The 25,092-nt window shown below is 39.4% G+C and overlaps 2 protein-coding genes across 6 annotated transcripts in view; one reads left to right on the forward strand and one right to left on the reverse strand.

Annotated features, from left to right (window-relative positions):
• Nucleotides 1–55: 55 nt before the first annotated feature.
• wdr44 (WD repeat domain 44) lies at nucleotides 56–10,670 on the reverse strand. Of its 2 annotated transcripts, none has more exons than XM_056396823.1 (20): nucleotides 10,135–10,670; nucleotides 9,191–9,224; nucleotides 8,113–8,145; nucleotides 7,088–7,706; nucleotides 5,263–5,411; nucleotides 5,047–5,142; nucleotides 4,779–4,915; nucleotides 4,129–4,212; nucleotides 3,912–4,018; nucleotides 3,321–3,472; nucleotides 3,101–3,239; nucleotides 2,929–2,993; nucleotides 2,653–2,769; nucleotides 2,408–2,530; nucleotides 2,112–2,303; nucleotides 1,884–1,985; nucleotides 1,658–1,773; nucleotides 1,411–1,538; nucleotides 1,170–1,304; nucleotides 56–1,082 (listed from the first exon to the last, which is right to left on the reverse strand). In XM_056396823.1, exons 1-20 carry the CDS (start codon nucleotides 10,209–10,211, stop codon nucleotides 994–996), a joined length of 2,694 nt encoding a protein of 897 aa, XP_056252798.1. In that variant the 5' UTR covers nucleotides 10,212–10,670; the 3' UTR covers nucleotides 56–993. The 2 variants fall into 2 exon arrangements, with proteins under 2 accessions (XP_056252798.1, XP_056252797.1); XM_056396822.1 differs by having other exon boundaries at nucleotides 8,062–8,145.
• Nucleotides 10,671–14,229: 3,559 nt separating this feature from the next.
• klhl13 (kelch-like family member 13) overlaps nucleotides 14,230–25,092 on the forward strand; it is a 38,186-nt gene continuing 27,323 nt past the window's right edge. For 2 of the 4 annotated variants that reach the window (XM_056397001.1, XM_056397003.1), the window contains exons 1-2: nucleotides 14,230–14,320; nucleotides 15,681–15,752. In XM_056397001.1, the coding sequence (XP_056252976.1) occupies nucleotides 15,700–15,752 (53 nt within the window). In that variant the 5' untranslated portion in view covers nucleotides 14,230–14,320; nucleotides 15,681–15,699. Of the gene's footprint in view, nucleotides 14,321–15,680; nucleotides 15,753–21,861; nucleotides 22,198–25,092 lie in introns of those variants that run through there. The other 2 variants (XM_056397004.1, XM_056397002.1) reach the window with 2 other exon arrangements.

A 25,092-nucleotide genomic window follows, 5' to 3' on the forward strand; every position in this document is an offset into this window, starting at 1 on the left:
CTACTGAATTACTGACATTGATTTTTCAAGGTTAAAAAAAGGTTATCAAGAAGAATTTTTGTGTGGATTTTTATTGAGGAAATTAATAGAGCATCATTTGGTTCTGTTTACAAAAGCAGTAAGTATGCAATGTTACACAGTAAATTTACAATACTATTTTATATAATGAAATGTGCTTTCATTGATCAAAGAAATGTATCAAAAGTACTAAGAGCCAGTACTGTTTCTGAAAAATTTAAGATACCCAGCCCTAATCATTAGTTACCGTATACAGATTTCCTGTACCATATAGTTGCTGTCATCTGCTGAAATGTTTTGATATATTTTAGAGGAAAGCTTGAGAAGTTGAATTTAGAAAAGCGATCTAGATTTCGTAGGCACAAATAGTTTGTAAATTATATTTAAAACCACTTTGCTTTCGAGACAAATGGTTATATCTCTTTACACAAGACACATTAAAATTTGTGACTGACATTAGGACAGGGTCTTGCACTTTTTAGGAGTTAATGTAGTTTTTCTGAAATGTGATAGCAAAACAAAATGCCCATACTGTTACAAATAGCCTTCTAGCTATACTCAGTCTTGACCATACAGCTTTGAGTTTACACATACAGTACGCATCTGAGCAGATTAAGTTTCTGCTCAAACATCACACGCTTGGCATTTCTGGGCTCTTCTTTTTTTCTTTTTTTTTTTTTCTTGATGCCAAACCATTCACAGTTGCTTGGTATTAAAGATAAAAAATAGTAATGTGACAGGGAATCACATCATGTTCTGCTTTGTAGAGTCCATTTCTTCCACCCATCCCCTCATCTTCTATTTTAAGGTCCCTATTATCCTGAAAAAGCTACAGACAGCTCTTTGTCTCAGAGCGATAATCATTAGGTAGTTGGGTGACAATGTACGACTCCCGACGGGCTGTCCTGCGTCCTTCAGGACCAACGTCCAACGGAAACAGGCCTGAACGTGAAGAGCTGACCAACTCTGACCTGCTCAGTACTTTTTTACATTGATGAAAACCTTGATGGCTCCAGTGAAGTCCGCAGAGAGAAGAACCTCTGTGTGATCTGTCTTAAGGGCACCTGCAAAGGACAGTGCAATTTTATAGCAATGAAATGACAGTCTTGGTGTTATGAAATCTTTACATGAATGAGTTCAAGCGGACTTACCTGAGGGTATGGTTTCTGAGTCTGTGGAGTCCAGGCTCTTACACTCTGCTTCTGGTTTCTCTGCCCCAGTTTCTTGAGGAACAATAAGGCCTGGGTGAGGCGCAAAAATGGCTGAGGTGACCACTGCGTTGTGTGCTGCAAGATAGGTAAAGCTTTAGTGACAGTTCAATCAAAAGGCAACACATTAATTAGACAAGTAGTAATAAAATGCTGTTTGTCATTCAACACACAGCACAGTTACCTTTAATCCCTTCCCAGAAGTCATTGCGGTCTCGTCGTACAGATGTGAATTTGCTCAGGTCGTGGTAAGTGCTCCAGATGTACACGTACTTATCCTCTGAGCCACTGACTATGAAGGAGTAGTCATGGCTGTAGGAAGATAGTCCCACAATAAACCAGTTTTAATAAACTAATAAACTATAGTACATGTTTCTAAATTTAGTTCAAAATGCTCAAGCCAGAACTACATGAAAGGGAACCATCCTCACCTGAAGCTCGCTTTGATCTGGCTGCTGCTGTTCACATAACCCTTGTATTTCATGGACAGAGACAAGTCCCTCAGGTCATACAGGCGAATGCGGGAATCATTTGAGGTTACCAAAATCTGTCAAGGGGAAAGAGGGATTGTGTCATTTAATAAATCTTTCTGACATACCTTATTACAGGGACATGAAACATACTGGAGATGTTTTTGTAATGGAAATAAGATGATACCTTATTCTCTCCAGGTAAAGGTTCAATGCCAGTGATTTTGCGTCCAACTTTGTTCCTGCCTCTTGTGGACCTCACATGAATTTGGGTGTGGTATTTCAGACGCTAGGTGATATGCAAACAGAAAAATACATTTGGTTCAACCTGGAATGAATACTGTCATGACAAAAATTGATAATAAGGACATAAAGAAGCCACCTATTTGCAGAGAGAAGTAGCTTGACTGGTTACCTCTGTGTCATAGAAGATGCATCGGCCATCGTAAGTGCCAATGACAGCATACTTCCCGTTTTGGCAGAAGTTAGCAGCAGTGATGAGGCGTGTTTGGCCATCCACCTCATTCCACAGCGCCACCTTCTTGTCTGGAATGTTCCAGAGCCGTAGCTTTCCATCCAGAGAGCCGCTTAAAAAGTATCTGTCATCCTGGGAAACAAGAACTGAGTGTTACTATAAATACAGTCTGGGAGTCAGAATGAATAGTTGTCTCATTTGTGCTGAGACAAGTAATGCAAGGTGATTCAACTTACTCTCGGATGAAAAGCAATGGCCGTAACAAAATCAATGTGCTGAAAGCAGCAGAGACACTCTCTCCTGGATATGTGCCATAATCTAACGGTTTTATCCATGGAAGACGAGAGCAGGAAAAAGTTCTAGATTGATTGAGACAAAAATAGACAAAAGTGGGACGAGAGATAAAAACCAGCAGGGCAAGCGTCTAAAATATATGAAGAGCAGGGACAAAAGGATGAAGACAAGACAGTAAGACCATCACCTTAGACCAGGACAAGTCCAACAGATCAGCTGTGTGACCCTTGTACTTGCAGAAGGGGACTTGACGGAAAGGGGCATTCCTATCTTCTGTGTCTGGGTCCTCTGGAGCACAACTTGCCTACGATAAGAGTACAATCTGTTATGAAGCCCCGGCGCCTCAAGACTGTAAAATATACAGTATTGCAATACTTGCACTATTAATAAAATACCTTAAAAATATTTTAATATTTTCAGGAATGACAACCCACAAATCAAAGGTGTTATTAATTTCACTCACCCCAGGATCAGTGTCAGATTTAGAGGAGCATAAACTTTCCTGAGACGGAGACGGTGAAACTCGACCTGGAGAAGCCAAAACAAAACGAATCTTATAGCAGCCAAAGCTGAGCATCTAAATTAAAATAATCAATCATCACACAACACATAATCTTAGACACTCATGAGGCTACCTTCAGTGTTGTACTTTAATCTCATGTTATTGAAGTAGTCGAAGGCAGTCTTCAAGACCCAGATGCGAACCACATTATCTTGGCCTGCGGTTGCCAGCAGCCTACCACAGTGAGAGAACTTCATTGTCCAAACAGCCCCCTGAAGAAAAGAAAAAAAATAATATAATATAAGCATTGATTTGTGCACAGAACAAATTCAAAAAAATGGAGATCCTCTTACCATGTGCTCTCCACTCAGGTCCTGTACAACCTTAATCTGATCAAAGTCAAAGGGACCCTTGAAGCCGTGCGCTGCTTTGAACTTGGCAGGCCGGGTGTAAGGCATGCCCTCATCGTCACTTGATGACGGATCATCTGGATCTGTATGGAACACTGAGCCCGTACAAAACAAAAAGCGTAACTTAGATTATCAAAACTTCCCGGCAGCAGGAGTATTTATATTTCATAAGCATGTGCTGGCACTGTTGCAGTTCAGAAATTTAACAACTGCTCTGTACTAGGAGTTACCATTTTCATGATTATGTAGAGCTTGTTCAAGATCTAACAGCCATACTTTCAACAGTAAAACATCGTTTTTGGATTCCTCAGGGAACAGAAACAGTTTCATCACCCTTTTATAATTCTACACATAGTGGATACATGAAGATTCACAGATGAGACAAAGAATAAGTTCAATGAAGATAAATGATCTGTTTTATTAATTCAGTACTTTCTTGAAGTACTTTTAAGGTCGATATAAAAGAAAAAAGAAAATCTAGTTTAAAGCTGTACATTTACAATTTAGACACTTCTCACATCAGATTTCTTTTACCTTCATCACGCACACTTTTCACTTTGTTGACTGCCTTCTCTCCATATTCCTCAGCAAGATGCTTGGCTTTCTTCACAGACTTGCCCAGGAATTTTTTTAACTGGGTTCTGGTTGGAAATAAATGACAACAAATCATTATATTTATATACAATCTTGTGATAGAAGGGCGGGGAAATCAATTCCCAGCAACAAACAACAAGAAGTCATTAATGCTTACGTTTTCTGTTTCAGTTTTCCTCCATCTGTGTCTGTCAGTGGTGCCTGAGGCTTGTCATCATCATCCGACTGTGCTGCATCATTCCTGTGAGGAAAAAACATAACAAATCAGTTTCCTCTAGAAAATGCACCATTTGTTTTTACATGATGAGGCTTAAAAAGGATTTTCACAGTGGGAAAATGTTTTATTCATGTGTAAATCCTCCAAAGACAAGAATGCTGTCATGCACTTTTCCTGGAAGCTTGATTTGATGCTAACTTGTCTGGATTAAATATATTCTGTCCACCTTCGACTTTTTATTTTGTACAGTGTATTGTATTACTGGACAAAGCACTACTTATTATAGGATTTGACGTATGAAGCTGTCACTGTTTCTCCTTGTCTACCAAATGTCTGTTGCTTCACTAATTTGAAATGAATGACCAGTGGTTGTTTTTGTCTCTCCTGTCTGCTGCTGATGCAAGTCCTTGGTCAGTGAATGTTCGATTTTTCCAACTCAGAATTTGTGTTACACCTTAGCAATTAAGTCTTCAAAAACACACTTGGTTTCTCATAAAATACTTTATGGATTGGACAGATGACACTAGCTTCCTGCACCAATCAAATTTAACAATTCTGCAGCTAATACTGAGAAATTATATTCTGCTTACGCAATGTACTCCTTGGTCCTCCTCATGATATGCAGAGTGAGAGGGTTAATCCCAGCAGGAAGTTTCTCTTCTGCTTGGATTAGAGGGATCTCTTCCCCAGTGTCCAGATTCTTGATCATCACACTAGCCAGGATTTCCTATTTTAAGATAACACATAAATGTACATTTAGTGCATAGAGGGTTGGAGAAAGTAATGTGCAAGAGGCTGGGTTATGGCTTGGATTCAAACTGATAAAAAGGCAATAAAAAGAAATAGAGGGACTCTTACTTCATCTGTCAGTTCTCTACCAGAGTTGGACCGCGGACGCTGAGGGCCTGGAGTTTGTCCTCCACTCTGAGATGACGCCTGTTCATCCTCATTTTCCTAAAAAAAAAAAAAAAAAAAAAGAAAACGAAACAGGAAATGAAGATATTGAAACTGCTACACCATATGTAGTTTTGAGCAGTTCTGAATAAGCAACAAAAGGACAGCAGCCTCACTCACCTGTGCTGTCACCACCTTGTCCCCACTGGTGGCACTGGCCAGATCCAAGGAATGCTGCAGCTCTTTGGTCAAACTCCTCACTGTGCTGCTAGGAGACACCAGGCCGGAGGGCTCCAGACCATCACCGCTGACTGGACTGACCACAGACACTGAGCAATCATACAACAGCACACAACACTTAGAAACAGCACTTAGAAACTTAGACTCAGAAAACCTGGTCATCTATTCTGTCTGCTTTGCAACTGTTTGTCATCATAGCTGATAAAGCATAATAATTAAAGACATTTTGCATAGATTGCCCTCTGGTAAGTAAAACCTTCACTACAGAGGAGAGGATGCTGTGAGCTGTTCTCCCAATTCTTTAAAACACATATTTGTGGAAATTCATGTGTATATTGAGCAGCACTGGGGCTCCACAGGGGACTGTTATGGCTCCGTTCCTGTTCACCCTCTATACAACTCTGAGTCCTGCCACATCCAGAAATACTCGGATGACAAAGCTATTGTGGCGTGTATCAGGAACAGGCAGGAAGAGGAGTACAGAGATCTGACGATGGGCTTCAGTGAATGGAGCGACAAGAACTGCCACCTTCTGAACACCTCCAAGACCAAGGAGATGATCATGGACTTTCGGAGGTCTAGGCCAACCCTTCAGCCAGTCAACATTCGAGGGAAGGACAGGTGCACACTTATAAATACCTAGGTGTGCACCTGGACAGTAAACTGGACTGGTCCCTGAACACAGATGCCATCTACTGGAAGGGGCAGAGCTGGCTCTTTTTCCTCAGGAGGCTCAGGTCCTTAGATGTCTGCAGTGAAATACTGCACATGTTTTATCAGTCAGTGGTGGCCAGGGTACTTTTTTCTGCTGCAGTCTGCTGGGCCAGCAGCATGTCCGATATGAACACAAAGAGACTGGACAAGCTGGTAAAAAAGGCTGGGTCTTTGCTTGGCAGGAGACTGGACTCACTCAGGACTGTTGTGGAGAGACGCATGCAATGTAAGATGAAGGCCATCTTGGACAATACCAACAATCCTCTCCACAACATTCTGGCAGGACAGAGAAGCAGCTACAGGTGCAGCAAACGTCTCATCTCACTGCACTGCAGAACAGAGAGGTTCAGGAGATCCTTTGTCCCCACTGCCATGAGGTTGTACAACACCTCAGCCAAAGGAAGTGGACTAATCTAATTATTAATTATTATTATTATTATCAACAATGAACTAATGGACACATGAATTTCCCCTAGGGGATAAATAAAGTATCTATCTATCTATCTATCTATCTATCTATTGTTGGGATTAAGCACATTTCCCTTTGAACAACAGGTTACTACATCTACTTGTTAATTGTTAGAACAGCTGTACAATAAACGCTGTCTATAGCAAGGGATGTGAGATGACAGCATAACCCTGAAACACTTGACTTTCTAATATGATATCAGTCTGAACATTGGGTGTTACTGTCTTTGTGTGGCAAATGTTTAGAAGTCATACCTTTGGTTTCTTTATGTCCACTTACTATTTTTCTGTGGTTCAAGCCATTCATCATTAATCCAACACACTATTTACACTTGGTTCTTACCGGTTTGTCAAACATTATCTCATGCGTTGCGATGCCCAGTACAAGTAAATCAAAAGAAAAACTAATGGGCTTATGCTATTGCTCTAAAGGCTGCACTTTACAGAAATGTCAAATGCCTTAAAACAGTTACTAATCCAGTGATGTCTTAAAGGTTGAGTTCAACATTTCAAAACACAATCTGTATCAAGGTAACACTTTTCAACCTCAGTGTCATTAACTGTACACTTCTTTTATTTTTACCTTCCAGTCCACTTGGTCTCAGACATTCCTGAGACTTCTTGGAAGGTACACTCTGCCAAGATGGGGGAGGTGGTCTCGGTGGAGGACCTCCACTAGGAGGGGGTGGGCGTACAGGAGGAGGCTTCTTGGTGCTGGCTACAATGTCTGGCTCCACTGTGAATTGACGCGGGGGTTTCGTAGGCCCAGAGGAGTCCGAGTCACCTGGCATGTCTGTGAATGGGACCTGGTCTAAGATGTCTGCAGGTCTCTGCTCCTGCTCTCCCTCTGCTACCACAACGGCCCCATATTGCTGACTCTGCCCTATGGTGCTGGTGATGTCTGGGGGCTGAACACGTTCTTGTGACCCAGCTGATGGCCCTGGGAGATCTGTGGGTTCAGGGGCAGGTACAGAGCATGCTCCATTTGTTTCTGCACTTTCCTGTTGTTCCTCTTGCCTCTCAACAAGCTGAGGTTCGACAGCTGGCGCTGCTACCTCCACAGGAACATCCTGAGCATTAATCTCTTCCTTTTGCTCTGGCTCTTCTCTTACATCAACATGTAGTTGATCTAGCAGCTGGGCTACTTCACCACCATCGCCAGCGCTTTCCTTTTGACTCTCCTCAATGATGCTATCAATGATCTGTGAGGAAGAAAAAAATAACAGTTATGTAATTTAACAATATAGGAACCATGATGCATGAAGTTCCCTTGTCCAGCTCACATACAAAAGAAATGTTATTGTCTGCACATGTACCTTGTCTGTCTTTCTTTTCACAGCAGTTATCACAAAACAAAAAGTCAGAGCAAGAATGAAACCCACATAAAACCTGGTATAGTAAAGGACGCACTGCAGGAAATGGCATTTCAAAAATACATCATCATAGATTTTGGCTCACTTGACAAATAGAAATATGAGAATATGATTTAACTCCAATATTTCCATTTTATCATTCATCTCCTGTGGGACACTATTCAACAATAAACAAAACCATTACTTGTAGGGAATCATCTTGCTGAGTCTCAGATGTGGCCGCTCCGCAGCTCACCTCTTGTGCAGCGTTAACTGATCTCTGCGAAAGCTGTTAAAAAAAAACAGTAAGGAACATTTTAACCTACAATATATACACATAGGAAATAACAAAAGCCAGAGACCAGCTGTGATTTACATTAAGGCTCATCAAGCACATCCAGACTGAGTGAAACCTATTTTGAGAGCAACATTAACTACCTAAAGATACGCATGGTTAATGAGCACATTTCCTTTAAATTTCCATAGTTGTCTCATCTAGCTACCCTTTTAATTGGTCTTTTTTCATTGGATGCAGTCTGCTTGCAATGAGGATGGATTTACTCTAAAAGTCAATTACAAGGTCTTTACACTGATTTGTATCCATGCATGAAACACTGTTCCATGATGCAACTTCCTTTTGCTTCAAACTCAATGTTTTCAGTTCACTTTACTGATTTTAAGTGCAGGGCTAATGCTAGTCTGTGAGCAAGCATCTCTCCTGCGTCCATTCCATTATCAGTTAACTACAGTGTAGATCTTATTTGCAATCTCTCATGAGCAGGTGTAATTTGAATTTCAGTTGTAACTGTCTGTGGTAAGTGCAGGCAGAGCAAAAAGTCCAGATGATCCATTTCCATGTCATTTACATTTTCCTAGCTGTCAAGAAGGCAGCACTGGCTAACAAATGAAGAAGGCAGGCATCATGGCAGAGGGCTGAATATTTGCAGTCAATGACTCACTGCTGAAAAGGCTGTGTTAAATCACTTAAAATAGGTGCAACTTCAAGGAGAACTTCTATAAACACTGCAGTCGCCTCTAGATTGTGAAACACTTAAGTGTATTGTATTAGTACAGTTCAATTCCAATTGTCATTGGTACAAAGCAGGTAGTAATTTTGCTAAATAACAAATACTTACAAACAGATATATAATCAATCTGACAAAAATAACTGCGATAGATTCTATAAAAGATCTGAGAGGGACCCAAAATGATCAAACTTAATTGAAGTCCTACCTAAACTTTATTTTCAAGCTTTGGTAACTTTTGTTGGAATAATCATTCTGATAGCAACTTACTACCTTGTTTCAACAGTGCCTGGGTTTAGATAAACATACCTTAGGCGAGGGAATGACAAACTTTGCAGGTGACCTAAAAAACACAAAGGGATAAGGCTCAAAAATGCGATGACAGTCAATGTTTGAAATACAGTAACCTAAAACAAATCTAATACAAAACCAAATTTGTTAGCATTTTACCCCCAACCCATTTCTAGATGAGGTTGCTAACAAGTATTAAGTATGAAAGAATGATTCAGTAGGGTTCTGAATGATTAATGATTAATACCTTGCATGTCAAATTACATAATAGTTACAGGGTGGCCTCTACCTTTCGTATTTACTTTGAGATTTTCTCCTTCAGTTAAATTTCAGAATGTAAGACAGACATAACAAAATCCAACAAGCACAGCAGCAGTCTAATTTTTTTTTTTTACATCAATCTATCATAAACAGGTTCTATTCCCTAACATTACTTAGAAATTGGCACGTTTAACGGGCTGATCGAGACTAGATGCTGTACACACCAGTCGAAAAGCAAGCTCCCACCATGACAACCAGTGATATCTTTTTTTGGTGTTGCAACACACAATGTGTCTGAATGGAAACTGTTGATTTGCATCTTGGTTTCAGCTTTCACAGGAACTTGTTCCTACAACAAACCTTCTCCTACAGTCCACGAGATCTAAGGAATAACATCATGTGACTTGTATGTTGGGCAGACTCTCCCTACTGTCAGACAGCTGGTGAACAGAAGTACTTGGTGACACTGCACAACACATATTAATTGTTTAAAATTGACTGGAAAATTATTTGAAAACAAAATCCTCCTTGAAGCACCAGAGGTAATGTTATCTATGCAGATGAGCATTTTCGCAAATTTACCGTTCCCCAGTTAGCTGTCCATGCTAAGTTTGCTAGGTACTTTGCTAGGTATGGCACATGAGATATGCAAGAAGAAGTCACTCTTATCAACGTACTATTACAAAAATTTGTTTCCTTACACTTTCGGAGATGGAGTAAAATTGACGTCCTCAGGAGCATCATAGAATTCCTCGGTGTCACTTGTATCTGACGCCATGCTAACGACAATTTAGCTCACTAGCTAGTTTAAGTTAGTCGCCAGGCAGCTGTCTAAAAGCCTAACCTGCGAATGACTTAAGTGTTGCACACATGTGCTTGTCTAGCTATATACTGCCTTCTCGATACTGATGTTATAATGTAAAATGCTTGGCCCAGGCGTCGTCAAACAACCACTTTCCAGTCTAACGTCACGCCATAACGTCAAAGTAAGTATGCTAGCCAATTGCTAGGCTAACAAATGTAATCTGGTCGTACGACTGACCAACACCTACTGCTAACTAGCTTTCAACCCTATTTTAAATCTGTCTCATTCACGACAAAGTAGATTCCATGAAAGCAGACACTAAAAGCGCGTTTTTACAACAGCGTACACTTGATCAGCTGTCAAGCTCCCGGAGCCAGTGTACCGCGTCATAAACAAACCAGCCCTACAAAAAATACATCTCAGCGAGGTTGAGTCAAAGGGCGGGGCACAGACTCCCTTCTTCTTCTGCTTCACTATTAAGGCAGCGGGGGATGATTTCGCCTCGAGACTGCCCGCTACTGATGGTCTACAATGGACGGAGAAACTGGGGATTGGCTGCTAAGTGCAGTGGGATGCCAAGGAGGGAGCTTTTCATTACATCCAAAGAATACAATACACACTACAATATTTTTCGGAGGCTGGAAAAACATTATCCAAGAATGAGAAGTCAATCACTGAACTGATACCTATATAGAATTTTAACATAAAAGCATAACAAGACAAAATATATTCATCAGGATCCCTTAAATTTGGTTAATAAAATATGTGATGGGCAATTTATGTCATAACACTGTAACACTAACACAAGCCACAGTGTTTCTGGAATAATGTTCTATGGACAGGTGGAAGGAAAGTAGGCTATAGAGCTCTAATGCAATACATCAGTTTGTTTATAGTTGATGAAGGAGAGTCATGGTGGAGGTTCTTTGCTGTGGAGCTGCTTTGTTGCCTGTGATACAAGAGGTACTCAATGTATCAAAGGAAAGATGAAATCAGAAGATTACCAAAGCATTTTAGAGCGAAATGTGTCAGAAAAGTAGGTGAAGGTCTTGGGTCTTTCAGCAGGACAAAGACCCAAAGCTCACATCCAGCTGCACAAAAAAATGCCGGAAAATTAAAAGATGGATTGTTTTAAACTGGCCAGCAATGAGTCCTGACCTATATCCCATTGGAAACTATGGAGAGAGCTGCATTGCAAACTGTTGCAAACTTAAAAGCGCTTGGATGCAGTGAAGGAATGTCAGAAACTACCACCAGGTGCAAGAAGCTTATAGATGGCCTCAAGAAACATTTAGAGCCTGTCAGTGTTGCCAAAGACCAAATATTAGTGAAAGGTGCAAATAATTGTGTTTATATTATTTTCTATTGTGCAAGAAGTTTAATTTGTTTTCACTTATTCAGCAGCCTTGGACATTTTATGAAAATATTCTGATTACACAACATCGGAAGATAATAATGTTTAATAATAATAATAATCATTTTTATCACTGTATCTATCAATCAATCTATTCATCATTTTTTTAATTCATCATCATATCTTTGTTAGTCCACTCTTAACCTCTACTCTGTAACTCCTGCTGAATACCTGCCGTTGGTGACCTTTCTTATGTAAAATTTTCTTCCTTGATTCTTCTTGGGCCCTACTCTGTATCAATATTTATTTCACAGTTCAAACACTCCCTCCTTCCCCGCCATGCACTATTTCTTCATGTTACATTAAAGCTTCTCATATCTCCCACATTCAGCTTATCGTCTCTACAAGCCCTTGCATAAGAGGCTTTATTCTTCTTCTTCCTGCTCCGTGTACCTGTGTGAGCCTGAGGGCAACTCACAGTGATAATCAAAACTATTTAAGAAATGAAAATGATACAGAAAAAACTGATCCTTGAAAGTGTGTGGGAATCTTTAATTACCTCTATCAAGGTAGTTATGTTTTTACCCATGTTTGTGTGTTTGTTGGTTTGTTTGTTAGATTGTTAGTAGGATTATGCAAAAAGGTAGTATTGAACGAATTTGCACTGAACTTGTAGGAGGGATGTGACATGGACCAGGGAAGAACCCATTAAATTTTGAGGCAGATGCTGATCATTTACTATGAATGTGAATTTTTATCTCTGAAGTCCAGTGTATGTTGTTTGACATTGGCCTTGGTGGAGGTCTCCGCTCTCTGAATGCCCCTCATGTTATAAACTTTAAATATACTAGAAATTGTAAACACATGATAACTGTTACCAGTTGAATGCTTATTTAACTAGGAGTGCAGCACATAAGGTGATAATAAGGTGGCAAAACATGCTCATAAATTAGCAGCTGTAGGTCCCACTCATTCACACATGATTCAGGGAGTCACTATTAACAGCTGTAGTTCAGCAACATGACCACTTTTATTCATTCAAAGCACTTTTTGTTCCAGATCAACGCATCAGTTGATTAATAATGAGCTGGCAATTTAACTGATGATTTGAGAGGACAAAAGGCTGGATGTGGTAGAGGTGTGATTATCGAAGGAGCCTCACTGCATGTTAATGAATGCATACATTATTTTTGTTTTGGTCATATTATAATTGGAGACTGTGGTTTCTTTAATGTTTTCAAGCTCAGGTTATACTGATTGCAAAAATAATCTGCAATCCCTTCACCTAATAAAATTCAATATCTCTTAATAACTAACTTAAGTGTTGGTAATGAAACCCAACTTTTTTTTTTCTTTTTTTTTTTGCATTACTTCATATGAGGTTTGGTAATTATTTTCATTGCCAAAACATAGGTTTTTCTCTTGAGCTATCTTTCTTCATCTTTTCAAAAGTAGATCTAAAAATATCAATACCTTTAGATGGATGTCAATGGTCCAAGAATCTCCAAGAATTCTCATTCATTGTTTATTGTAGATGTACCATTGTCACATGGGTTGATAATTTAAGAGTCTACATTATATGTCTAGTTAAGTGTAGGGACATATGTAAACTCAAGTTGCACATTTGTGGAGGAAGTCCCGCCTGGTAAGATTATTGCTTTGTGCAGCTGACAACACAAATTATCAGTCAAACCTTTCAGTTGCTCCATCAACAATTTTATGTTACTGTAACAATTAATCAAATGACATGTGAAATGGGCTCAGTTTTATTTATGGAACTCACAGAGATTTATCTTGCAACTCTGACGCTCTGTGTAGCTGTTTAGCCTATTTTAGGGCATTGTTGTTGTTTCACACCATTTTGTGTGTGTGTGTGTGTGTGTGTGTGTGTGTGTGTGTGTGTGTGTGAGAGAGAGAGAGACAGAGAGAGAGAGAGAGAGAGAGAGAGAGTGAGTGAGTGAGAGCGTAAAATAAAAGAGCCTGCTTTGTCAAAACTGTACTTTATTTTGGTCATGCAAATAAAGAAAATCTGAACTTGAATTGAGGATTTAAAGAGGAGAAGAAAGCAGCCTAACTGTTGGCTCTTGTGGTAAGAATAAGGAGGGAAGTATTATGCAAACAAATCTCTATCATTATTGCAATGTAGATTAGCACCTGTAAGAACAGATAGCTTCCCTGCTTCAACAAGAATAGCATCACATTACCTCATAAAAAAATCCCACTTTGATCACCCTGTTCAACCCAGAAATTCATAGTTCTGCTTTTTTTATTTTAAAATTATTACTCATATTACACTAGGAGGTCATTTATTTTTTCATTAACCACACAGTGTATGTCCTTGTTATAGATGTTCCCTGTAAGTTCATACTTGTAAGGGAACCCTATAGATGTCTTGAAAACTACAGCTAGGGGGTTTAAAAGGATATAGTACAAATGACCACGAATAATGGTTTAGGGCAAAGCAATGTAGACATTTCCTTCAGACTTCAAATGCTTCAAAAGTAAGAGGACTCTTATTTAGAGCCACTTTATATAGTAACGGAAGTTTTGAGCCAATGAGAAAAGATTGCCATACTCTTCCGCCAATGGAAAGTTTGGATGCTCCAGCTCTCCTAGTAAGCGCCAGTCGGATTGGATAAAACAAGGAAGGAGGCTCCAGTGGTATAAGTGGATTTGAGGGCTTGGAAGGAAAACAAGGACGCTAGTTAACGTTGTCTCGGCGTTGAAGGTAATGAATCTGTTTTTTAAAAGTTTACAGAGTCTATTTAAGACACATACAGGGATTGTAATATCATATATGTTGTATTGAGCTCAACAAATAGAAGGTTGACAGTTAGTCACAGTCATTTGTTGGTGGTGGCAAACCAACCAACCAACCAGACTAACTAATAACTAACCCAACTAACTCATGTCCAGACCCTGGTAGTTTACGCTGTCGTTAGCCAAGGTAACATGGCTAGCTGGGTTAACTGTAACCAACTTGACAGGCATACAGTCGACTGTCCTGATCCAACGTTATTTCAAGCTAGCCAATGTTAACGTTAAAGGGTTAGCTTAGCTAGTTAGCTTTAGCCTGTTCCCACTGGGGATGTAACGACAGCATTGAGGCAACATGGCCAGAAAATGAACAAAACTCCAGTCTGACAGGTTTGCCTCATTTGTCAATACAGTTGTTCAGTCCGGCAATGAAAGGCTGGCGTTTTAAATGATGATAGCCTAAAGTCTTTGCTAGCAAGTCGGCTACCTCGCTGTGGACTTAGTTTCTGTCACACTTAGCTTTAAAAGGACTAACCTCTCCGACTTGCTGTCTGAGAGCTACAGCACTTTGCAGAGGTAAACTGTCAACTCCATCGGTCGTGTGTCACTAAAATCATGTCATGCCAAAATTAACATGTTAAAACGTCGGACCAGGCTGCAACTTTTAAGAAAACTTTACTGGATCCAAACTAATGTTTGTACCTGTTAGCATTGTTTTTGTAGTAGATATCAATGCTACTACACCAGTTGTTTTGTAAATAATGTAAGCTGAATTTCAGAATACGAGGAGGATTTTTTTGTCAACTAACACATGACAGATATTTTTAGCGTCCATTAGCCTAGTTCTGCGTAAAGCAACAAGTTACAGAAATATGATGCAACTGTCACATTTCAGCACGGGATGAGGGGTCAAGAAACACCCATACATCTTGCCATCAACTTCTGTTGGACAGTATGCATCTAAAATTAACATGACAGCAATTATATTCACATTACTCCACTCTCATAAGTAACACAGCCACTGGCCGTAAATGTCATAAATACACACGTTCGCTTTCAGGATAAACTTGAAAGCAATTATAGCATTGAAATGTTATCACCATTAGGCAATAAATATTATCTAAAATAATGTGCAGACTGGAAAAAATAAATAAAATGAGTTCTGATAAAACTGCAGATGTCAGTCTGACTTGCAAATGCTGAAAGATAAGTTGTCTCCATTTAACAGCTTTATCTTGTTTTTCTTGCCTGAGATTGATATGATGTGTTTTTGTTTTTTTGGAAGGAAGACTTAATACAAATATTGAAAGTATCATGTGTCTGTTTTTGAGGTGTGGTTTTGGTGAGGGTATGGAGCACCCTGTACACAGAGGGGAGACAATGCCCATCGGACTGCATGACAGGTAATGTGCAATATCACATATTCCATTATTTGTTAGCTGCTGTGAATATGTTTAATCATTCACTTTAATTATTCACTTTATAGTTTACACACGTTGCTTCAAATTCTGGAGCTGTTAATAGACAGCATTAGCTGTGAGACAGTACAATATTTTCTTTTTTGTTGTTCTCAACATTAATAATTCACGGTTAACCATTAATCTGCATATATTGCAGTAATTATTGGTCCTGGTATCAGTCCTCGTTAGGAAATAGCTTCCACTTGGAGTCAGAGGAGTTAATCAAGTAATCCCTGATTAGATTGTAAGAAAGAAAAGCAGAAGGGCTGTAGCGCTCAATGACCAGGATTCAGAACCACTGCTGAGTCCACCAGAGTGTTACCTGTTGCAGTTTCCAAACCTGGATAGCCTGTGAATAAAACAGTTGCTTGTGTTTAGACAGCGCAGTGCCTTTTTTAACCTGTACACATGTCTATCTAGGGCTGAACAATTAATCAAAATAGTCATCATTTTTATATAAAATTTTATTTATTTTTTATTTTTTTCAGTGAAAATGAAATTCAAAAATGCAGCTGATAAAGTTTTTCTTGACTTTGCCACGGAGAAATATTAGTTTGTGAACGTGCTGCAGAAGAGCTGAGAGATGGTCAAATGGAGAATATACAGAAACTTTGGTTTGGTGATATAACCATAGTTCTCCAACTAGCATGTGTGTGTATCTCACATTAGGAACATCTTATGTGTGACTTCAGCAGGAACTCCTGTTGCTCCATGTTAGCCATGATTGGGCACACCCAAATACATGAATGTGAAGAACAAATTAGTTACACCTACATCACATAATTCAGAAACCTTCTCTTTGCTCTTCATAGTAACTCCCTAATTCTGGAGCTCAACTGTTTCTGGTGTGTTGTTGTGTTTATGTGGCTGTTACTCTGCAATACCAAATGAGATAGGATATGTTAGTTCTAAATTTGGACATAGTGCTCAGTTTCTTTTAGCATCAGTGACAAATGAAGACAAAAACCAGAAAGAGGATTGAACAGTCTCTCACATTATATCAGTATTGTAAATCACATCTGAGATGTGCTCTTAGAGACAGTTTTCGGGCTTTTTAAGTTAAATGGCTGTGTAATACTCTGACCATCAAGGAAGGAAGGAGCAGTGACAAATCAAGTGCGCCTATTGTTTGTATGTGAGATGTTGCCCAGGTTATACAGTGTTTTTATTTTTAGAAAATATCATACAAAAGAAATTTATGGCCGATGGACTCCCTTTTTTTCCTTGGTTGACTGAAATCAAAGTGAGCATCAACAATCAGCATTCAGTTTTTTTTCAAATCAAAGAATGGCTTTTTGAAGAGACATCATGTTGGTATATATGTTAGAATTGAGATCTGTTGGTATAGTACAGTTCTGTGCAGAACAGAAGATGCCATAGAGCTTATATCATTGACCAGTCCTAGTAGCTTACCTGCTCTCTGCCAGATTTTAAATCACCATCACTTTCCATCTTACCACATACTGACAATTAGATGACCTATGCGTGTTGACTGACTGGTCTAGTTGCAGTCTTCCGTCAAGCAGCCGGATCGTTTTTTTTCTTATTTTACACAACTTTTAAAAAGGCTAATACTGCTTTCAGTCTAAGGCTCTGACTTGAATAAACCCACGTTTGCTGTTGGTATGAAAATATCACCATTCATTTCCACTCCAATTCATGCACCGTAAGTTCAATGCTTGATTGACAAGACATTTTCTGATGAATGTGTGCACGACCAGCAGATACTGATATTAATATTTGAGAGGTTAAAAAATTAAAATATGATAATATACAGTATATCGTCTCATATTAATTTTGTTTAACAAACACATAACCTAAACAATCAATTTTGATGTAATAATAGTATTGTATCCAAGATCCATACATAGAAGGGACATTTTACAGTCGAATCAACTTGACAGTACACTGCCGGGCAAACTATGTAATTGTGAGACTGTTACAAAATTGCGTCAAACCTAGTTTTGGCATTTCTAACTTTTTGTTACTTATCAGCCGACATGTGCACCAATAACAATATCTTTAAGAAGCTTATAGTTGCTTTGACGATTTCCAGTCTAGCCCTAGTATTGAATAGAGTAGATGTTGACAATTGACCAATTACCATTCTCACTCAGCCAATCAGAGATTTGAAACATGCCTATAGGACCTCAGTTGCTGGATTGCTTTTTCATAAGGGGACACAAAGACAATAGTCATACTGTTGCATCACTTTGCTTGTACTGGTTACCATGTTAAATCTATAGTGCAGACAATTTAGCAGTGATTTGTACAACACAGTTGTGGTCGAGGTTTGCATGAACAACAACGACCGTTGTAAGACATGGCATTATGTTTTCAGCTATGTTGTTCATGACGCAGCTGTCAGCTAGTCAAAGCCTGGCCAGCTTGAAGATGTAATGATTGTAGATAAAACATCAATTGCATATTTATTGAGTTGCACAGATTTTGACTGTTTTATTTCTTACTGTAGGCAGTGTTAATTGGTTGCATAGATTCATCTCAATATTAGACCTGCACATTGAAATACTAGGGAAACGAGCTTTTGCAAAGGTTCTCCTTTAATTGTCAACAGAATTGTGATTATGTGGAGGTGGATGAGACACCAAACCAACTGGATGGGCAGTGTCAAGAACTGTTATTAATGCAGGTGGAAGCAAAGTGCAGACTCTATCCACTGCTTGAGCTATTAAAAACAGATACTTCACCACAAACACTAATAAGATTACTTAATAGTGCAAAACAAATTGAATTGGTAAATCAACATCTTTACATTGAAAATATTTGGTATTATTGTACGGCTACTAAAGGCAAACATACACGTTTTTCTGTACTATATAGAGCAGTGAAAGTGTAAAAGCCATGAAGAAATTTATGTGTGTGTGTGTAGATATAAAAATGTAAATATATAGTGTGTGTGTGTGTGTGTGTGTGTGTGTGTGTGTGTGTGTGTGTGTGTGTGTGTGTGTGTGTGTGTGTGTGTGTGTGTGTATATATATATATATATATATATATATTAGGGGTGGGACGTTTCGTGAAAAAATCTGTCATGTTCGGTTCGCTTGTCTGGTTTGGGGCATGTGTGTATTGTTCGGTTCAGGGCATGCGCAAAAAAGCCTTAACCCGCGCCAGTGACCCAGTGAAGTTTTGTGCATGCTAGCGGCAACACATCCAATATGTTGGCTCACCTACGGAGACAGCGCATTGACAGTGCAAGGAGTTGAGAGTCGGGTAGAAAATAACAACTTCTACTCCCTGCAGCTTTTAAACAGCCTCTCAGGGAAAAGGGATACAGGGCAAAAGCCATGACGAAAGCATTGGGGGGTTTCCTAGCGAAAGATATGCAGCATTATGCCATGGTAGAGGATGCGGGATTTCAGCATAAGATTAAAGTACTTGAGCCGCGGCATAGTTTCCCCTCCCACCGACACTTCAACACGGTAATTCCTGAGTTTTATGAAGAGACGCAACAAGGAATTGTCAGAGTTGTCCGACACAGCCTACATAGCTCTTACTACTGATAGATGGACCTCCAGGGCCACTAAAGTTTCCTAACTGTGACTGCCCATTACATTACTTCGTGGTCAGAGATGAAAGCTCCGTTTTGCAGACCCGCCCCCTTTGCTGTACCAAAATCTCACCTAGCTTTAACCTAAGACTGTCACAATGATGTACTTATTATCAAACTGCCTCATTCTTTTAGTTTTTGCATTACAACATGACATGTACTTGAGAATAACTGGCTATATATCTTATGCTGATGTATGGTATTTCTGGAGTGTTCGAACCGAAAACCGTGATCCCAAAACCATGATACGAACTGCACTGTGGATAATCTTTTTAACCCAGATGGAAGGGAGTTGCAATTCTGGGAGGACAGTAATATAGTAGAACTGAGGATAACAGGTGTAGCGCTGAGCTTTTAGGCTTTGACAGAGGAGACGAAATGACTGCTGCCTTTTCTGTTGAGATGAGGCCATTCTGCCACTTACAGTATAGGCTGTTGAGGCTGGATCATGTGATGAAAGGATGTAGCTGCAGGTGGTAAAAGACGAGGAAAAGGTCATGACCAAGATGTAAAGGAATCTTATCCTCCCCAGGAGACTTGTAAACCAGCTATGTGGTTTTAAAAGTGCAATAACAACCACATAAGGTAGTCATTTAGTATCAGCTGGTTTGAGATTTTCTTTTATGTTTTTCCTAATGCTATAGTAGAGAGAAATCTATCTGGTGTTGGTTGGTTTGCGGTTAAGTGATCAATACTACTGCAGCCATTGTAGTATGTTTTGGGTGGTGGTGGGTTGGTATGAGTAGACAGATGTATTTGATATGCAGAAATATCTCTTTAGAGACATGACAGTGTATTTCCACATGTAGTATAGTTGAAATTTGAATAGATTGTCTGGACAAATATGCAGCTTGTTTTGCTATTGCTATAGCCATCGTAAGCATTAACAGCTGTTTACTTGGCAGTCTAGAAGAAACATGAGTACAGCTGACAACTTGTGAGCTCACCAGCTCACAGGGCTGTGTCCGGTGGTGGAAAGCCACCCTCTTGTTTTGCTTCCATCTCTGTCACTTCTTTTATTCTCCTGAAGTTAGCTAGCCCCAAAAAGGTATTGTTGCTCACAGGATACACATATTTGAACCTCTTGTTTTGTAAACACAATAATGGCTGAAGCTCTGACAAAGACTGGTAAGTAAACTACATTGGCTATAAAGTGATAGCAAAACTTACCTCCTTTAAGGTATTAACCATGAACCACAAGGTTGTTGCATATCATCACCCCCCCCCCCCTTTCCTGTCATTTCTCTACTTTCAACTACCAAATAAAGGCAATAAATGAACAATAAGCTTATTATAAATTACCTTTTTTTTTGTTTTTTTTAACACCAAAACATTTGCTAATGCCTTTGGATAGCTGGAACACTTGTACCGTGAAGCCACTGCAGGAAGTGTTGATGATGCTTCATAAAAGTTGGACCAAATCTAGATGACATTTTGCAACTTTATGCTTATAATATGTTGCCCTGCGCTCATGTTTATCAAGATCAGTAAGGTCATGAAATTCTTTGCTGATGCAAGCTGCCTGCAAGCTTGTTGTTCAGTCTAGTTTGTATGAGGCGTCTTTACTCTGTCAAGGTTACAGGCATCATCACAGCAAAGTTTTGAGTTTACCTGGTGAATGTATCTGAGGAGGAAGGACTGGCATATTGCAAAGAAAATTCTGATTCAAAACTTAATATATGGAATAAATAGAATAAAAATACATTTAGATTTATAAGAATGTAATGCATAGCCAAACATTAATAGGTGTTTTCTTAATTGTGTTGGTCCATCTTTATTGCTTTACCTTGATTGTACTTAGACTGATAATGTCTGCCTCCACCCATGAATGTTCCTGAATAATGCACATTTATCCCACTGTAGAGAAACACAAAATACAGCCATGTCCACAAATGATATGTGGAAAAAATCCTATATGTAAAGAAGATAACTTTTTTCAAAATGATTAGTTAATTCACCCTCACAGCTCTCCAAGTCTTAAAACTTGGACTGCCATGGTGACAAGACATGTGGTAAAAAGAGAATACAAATTTAAAAGCTGTAGCATTTCATTATTACATCAACTATAAAACAGTATTGTTTTCTGAAACATAAATGATAAACTTAATTCACACAATTCACTGCATAAGGAATAACTGGGGCTCACTGGATTTTTACAGACATCCAGTTTTATCTGGTAGATTGTATTTTAGCATTACAACTGACTTCCTCAAAACCATTTGTTAAACCTTAAAGGCTAGTAAAGTTATTAGGTTCAGAGTAATTGAATTTTATGAATTTCATTATAGTTTGATCTTTCTCATGCTATTTCTCCCACCTAACTTCCTTTTACTTCTTTTCATAGCAAGCCCAGCGCTGTAATCACAACTCCTTTAACAAGGTGGCACTGTTGCTTAGCTACTGGGTTATTCACAGACCCTGAAAGGGTGATGGGAAGGCAGGGCTTCTTCCCCCTCCTACCACGAGACAACCGTGAATGCAGCAGGGCAAGTAGTCGTGGTGGATGCAATCTATTGGCTTCTCAGTGCTGCCGCTAAAGTCACAACCCTGACTGTAGCCTGCACTGCCTCTACCAGTGTATTTCTATAGCTGCTGCTGCTGCTGCTCTCCCTCCCCCTTAAATGGTGTGGGCAGAGTGGGATGGAAGACTGCATTGGAAACCTTTTCATGGAAATGGTCTTTGCTGTTGGTATTGCTGTAGCACCATTCTGGTGACAACAACATGCCGTTGAAATGGAAAAGCGGTTCTCCTGTCAGCTGGAAATTCCCAGTGCCAGTTCTTAAGACATCCAGGTCCTCACCCCTTTCGCCTGCATACATGTGAGTAAGAGCTAAATAGCATTTGCATTATGCCATTTTGGCAATGTATATGGAGATGGATTTGTATGCTTTCCAGTTTTTTTTTTTTTTTTTTTTTTTTTTTTTGTGACATTATTTTTTGTTGCAGCCCTAATTAGGCAGAATGCGATTGAGCCTTGCACTGTGTCAAGAGATTTGCCTTGTCCAGCATGTATTTTATGGTTCGCCGGCAGACTGATTTTCTCTTGGGCAGAGGGACTCATTTTGCCGCTAGTCTGGACATGGCAAGCACCACATCCCTGACTCTTGCCCTCTCCCTGTGGCTATGTTTATTTGGGATTGGGGACTCAGCAGCTTGGGAGGAGCCTGCCTTTGTCAGGATGTCTGGCGTGCCCTGGTTTAGAAGCTATTGTCATCTGCCACTGTTCAGGAGGGGGGGGGGAGGGTAGAATGGAAGTGCTTCACACAGCCTCTCTCCATCCCCTCGCTTTACCCCTTTTTCTGAGCTCTGCTGAAAAGGGCAAGTGTCTTGTTTGACTTTTGATCTGTAAAATGTCCTTGGCCAAAAAGAGTGAGAACTAAAATCATGACAAACAAAAAAAAAAAAAACAACCACAGTTTTCAAGGCAAGCTAGGCTAGCTGATAGCCTAAAGGTAATTTCATAGGCTAATAGGGCTTACTTGGATGGATTTTTACAAAATTGGATTTATGCAGTACACAGTTATGCAGCTTTACTTATGAGCTTAAGAGCTTAATTTTACTAGTTTTACAGAAATGTTTATTTTAGTGCATCACAGCAAGAGAGATCTGTGCTCTAACCTCTGTTTTGGTACATTTTTCTTTAAATGTCAGTGAAACAAGTGATATCTTCAATGTGGCTTATTGGAAATGTACAAATATAATATGTCTTTACACATATATAGCCCCACCTTCAAGTCCTAAACCCTACAGAAGTCTTGACTAAATAATGTCACTTTGTAGGCTCTTTACAAAATGACACAATGCTTCACTGTTGACTTGCTAATTATGGGTTTAATATTTATTTAACCAGGGTAGTTTAACTGGAAGCTGCTGCCTCACACATTATTCATATCCACACCTGGAAGCTGCCCAGTACGAGCACAATCTTAGCTGTTGGCCACTGAGCAGCTCCACTGGAGCAGCTGGGGGTTAACGGCCTTGCTCAAGGGCACCTCAGTACTTTTAGAGATTGAGGGGGAAAATGTGCCCTTCTCGGACAGTTTGTAGATCAAACTGGCGACCTCACACTGTGGTATACTATCTGTAATATGACTTATAAATGTAGATCGGCCAAAAATACTTGTAATATTTGATAATGAATGGAATAGGTTGAACTGACATTTCTATGTGAATCTCCATCATGAAAAATATCCATTCAGCAGATATGTTGACTGTGCATGTCATTGATGGTGATTGGTTTGTATTGTTGGTGTGTGATGAAGCGCCTTCAAAACAAAACAACATAAGCTAACAGTAAAGTGAGACCACAGCTACAAAAAATGTATTTCTTACAGGTAATTTTTCTTGATAGTTATGGACCTCTTGTCTTTCTAAAAGTATTTTTATCACTTATTTGAATACTCTATTGTATTTCTTTAGCATCACAATCATTATACTGTTACATGATTTTGAATTTCTATATAAATAGTCAGTCATTTTTCTGTTACACTACCTTTTTGTAAAAAAAAAAAAAAAAAAAAAAAAAAATCATGCTGTATCAATGACTTAGCTACTGTATATTATGTCTGCCTTCATAGAAAATGGTGTGCACACACTGGCAAGTGAAGCATATTCAAGCCTTGAAGCTCCACCTTAATCTGCCCAGTGTGGCTCAGCCCCACCAGAGCACCTTCTATTTTGAAACATGTATATTGTAAGCTGTGTTTTTAGGCAGACTGATATTGGGCCCCCAATTATAGGTTACTCTGTGGTCAGGGAGAAGTCACTCTTTATAGGCCATTTGAGTGGTGCCTCTGTTTGGCTTTAGGGACATTTTTAACTTGGTATGCTGGTAGGGTAATCTTTGTATATGTAACCAAAGCAGCAGAATGACACAGGAGAGAGCTTTCGGAATATCTGACATACATAATGTGTAAAGAATTAAGAGGTGTTTTGCACAATGTGCTTGGCTGTTGTGAACCACCCTAATCTATATATAGACTGGTGAACTGCCTGTGGTGCAGATTTCATGCTAGCGAGGAATGGTAAAGGTTCCCTGCCAGTATGACCCCTGGAATAATCTTCAGCTCAGTAAGAAGTCATTGGGTTTATCTTTCATTCCACAAAAAGTCCTTGAAATGAATGTCATCCCTTATCTTACAGTGATTCAGTGCTAAGCACTTAATATGTGTGACTGCTGTCTTTAGTAATCACCTCTTGGAGGCGTCATGGTGAGCCAGCAGCCTTAACTGCGGCAACGCCTGTTCGATTCCAGTCAGGGACATTTAGCACATGTCATACTCTCTTTTCTCTCTCCCCTTGTACCCTGTCACTCTTTGTCAACAATCTAATGGAGGCAAAATGCAAGAAAATCAATCTTTCAAAAACAGACTAAAATAGGATAACATCTTGTATATTTTGACCTTCATATTTTGTTTTAGCACATTAGAGTCTTATCTGCTGCTCTCCCTTGGTGCTGATTTATGTATTTTTTTGTTCAAGTGTTGAGACTTTAGTTAATACCAGTGTGACCAGATTAAATTCCATACAGATAGTGGGTAAAATGAAAGCTTTGAAAGTCTGTTTAACAGACTTTTGCAAATGTGGATGCTTCACATGTCTCATGTGGCTGTCAAATCCTGCTGCTGCTGCTGCTGCTGCTGCTGAGTCCTCTGTGCGGCTGCTATGAGATTATTTTAAGTGTCTGAGGTAAATGGCCAATTAGTTTACATACA

This window comes from Seriola aureovittata, chromosome 15 (assembly GCF_021018895.1).
Source record: "Seriola aureovittata isolate HTS-2021-v1 ecotype China chromosome 15, ASM2101889v1, whole genome shotgun sequence".
NCBI classification, from domain to species: domain Eukaryota; kingdom Metazoa; phylum Chordata; class Actinopteri; order Carangiformes; family Carangidae; genus Seriola; species Seriola aureovittata.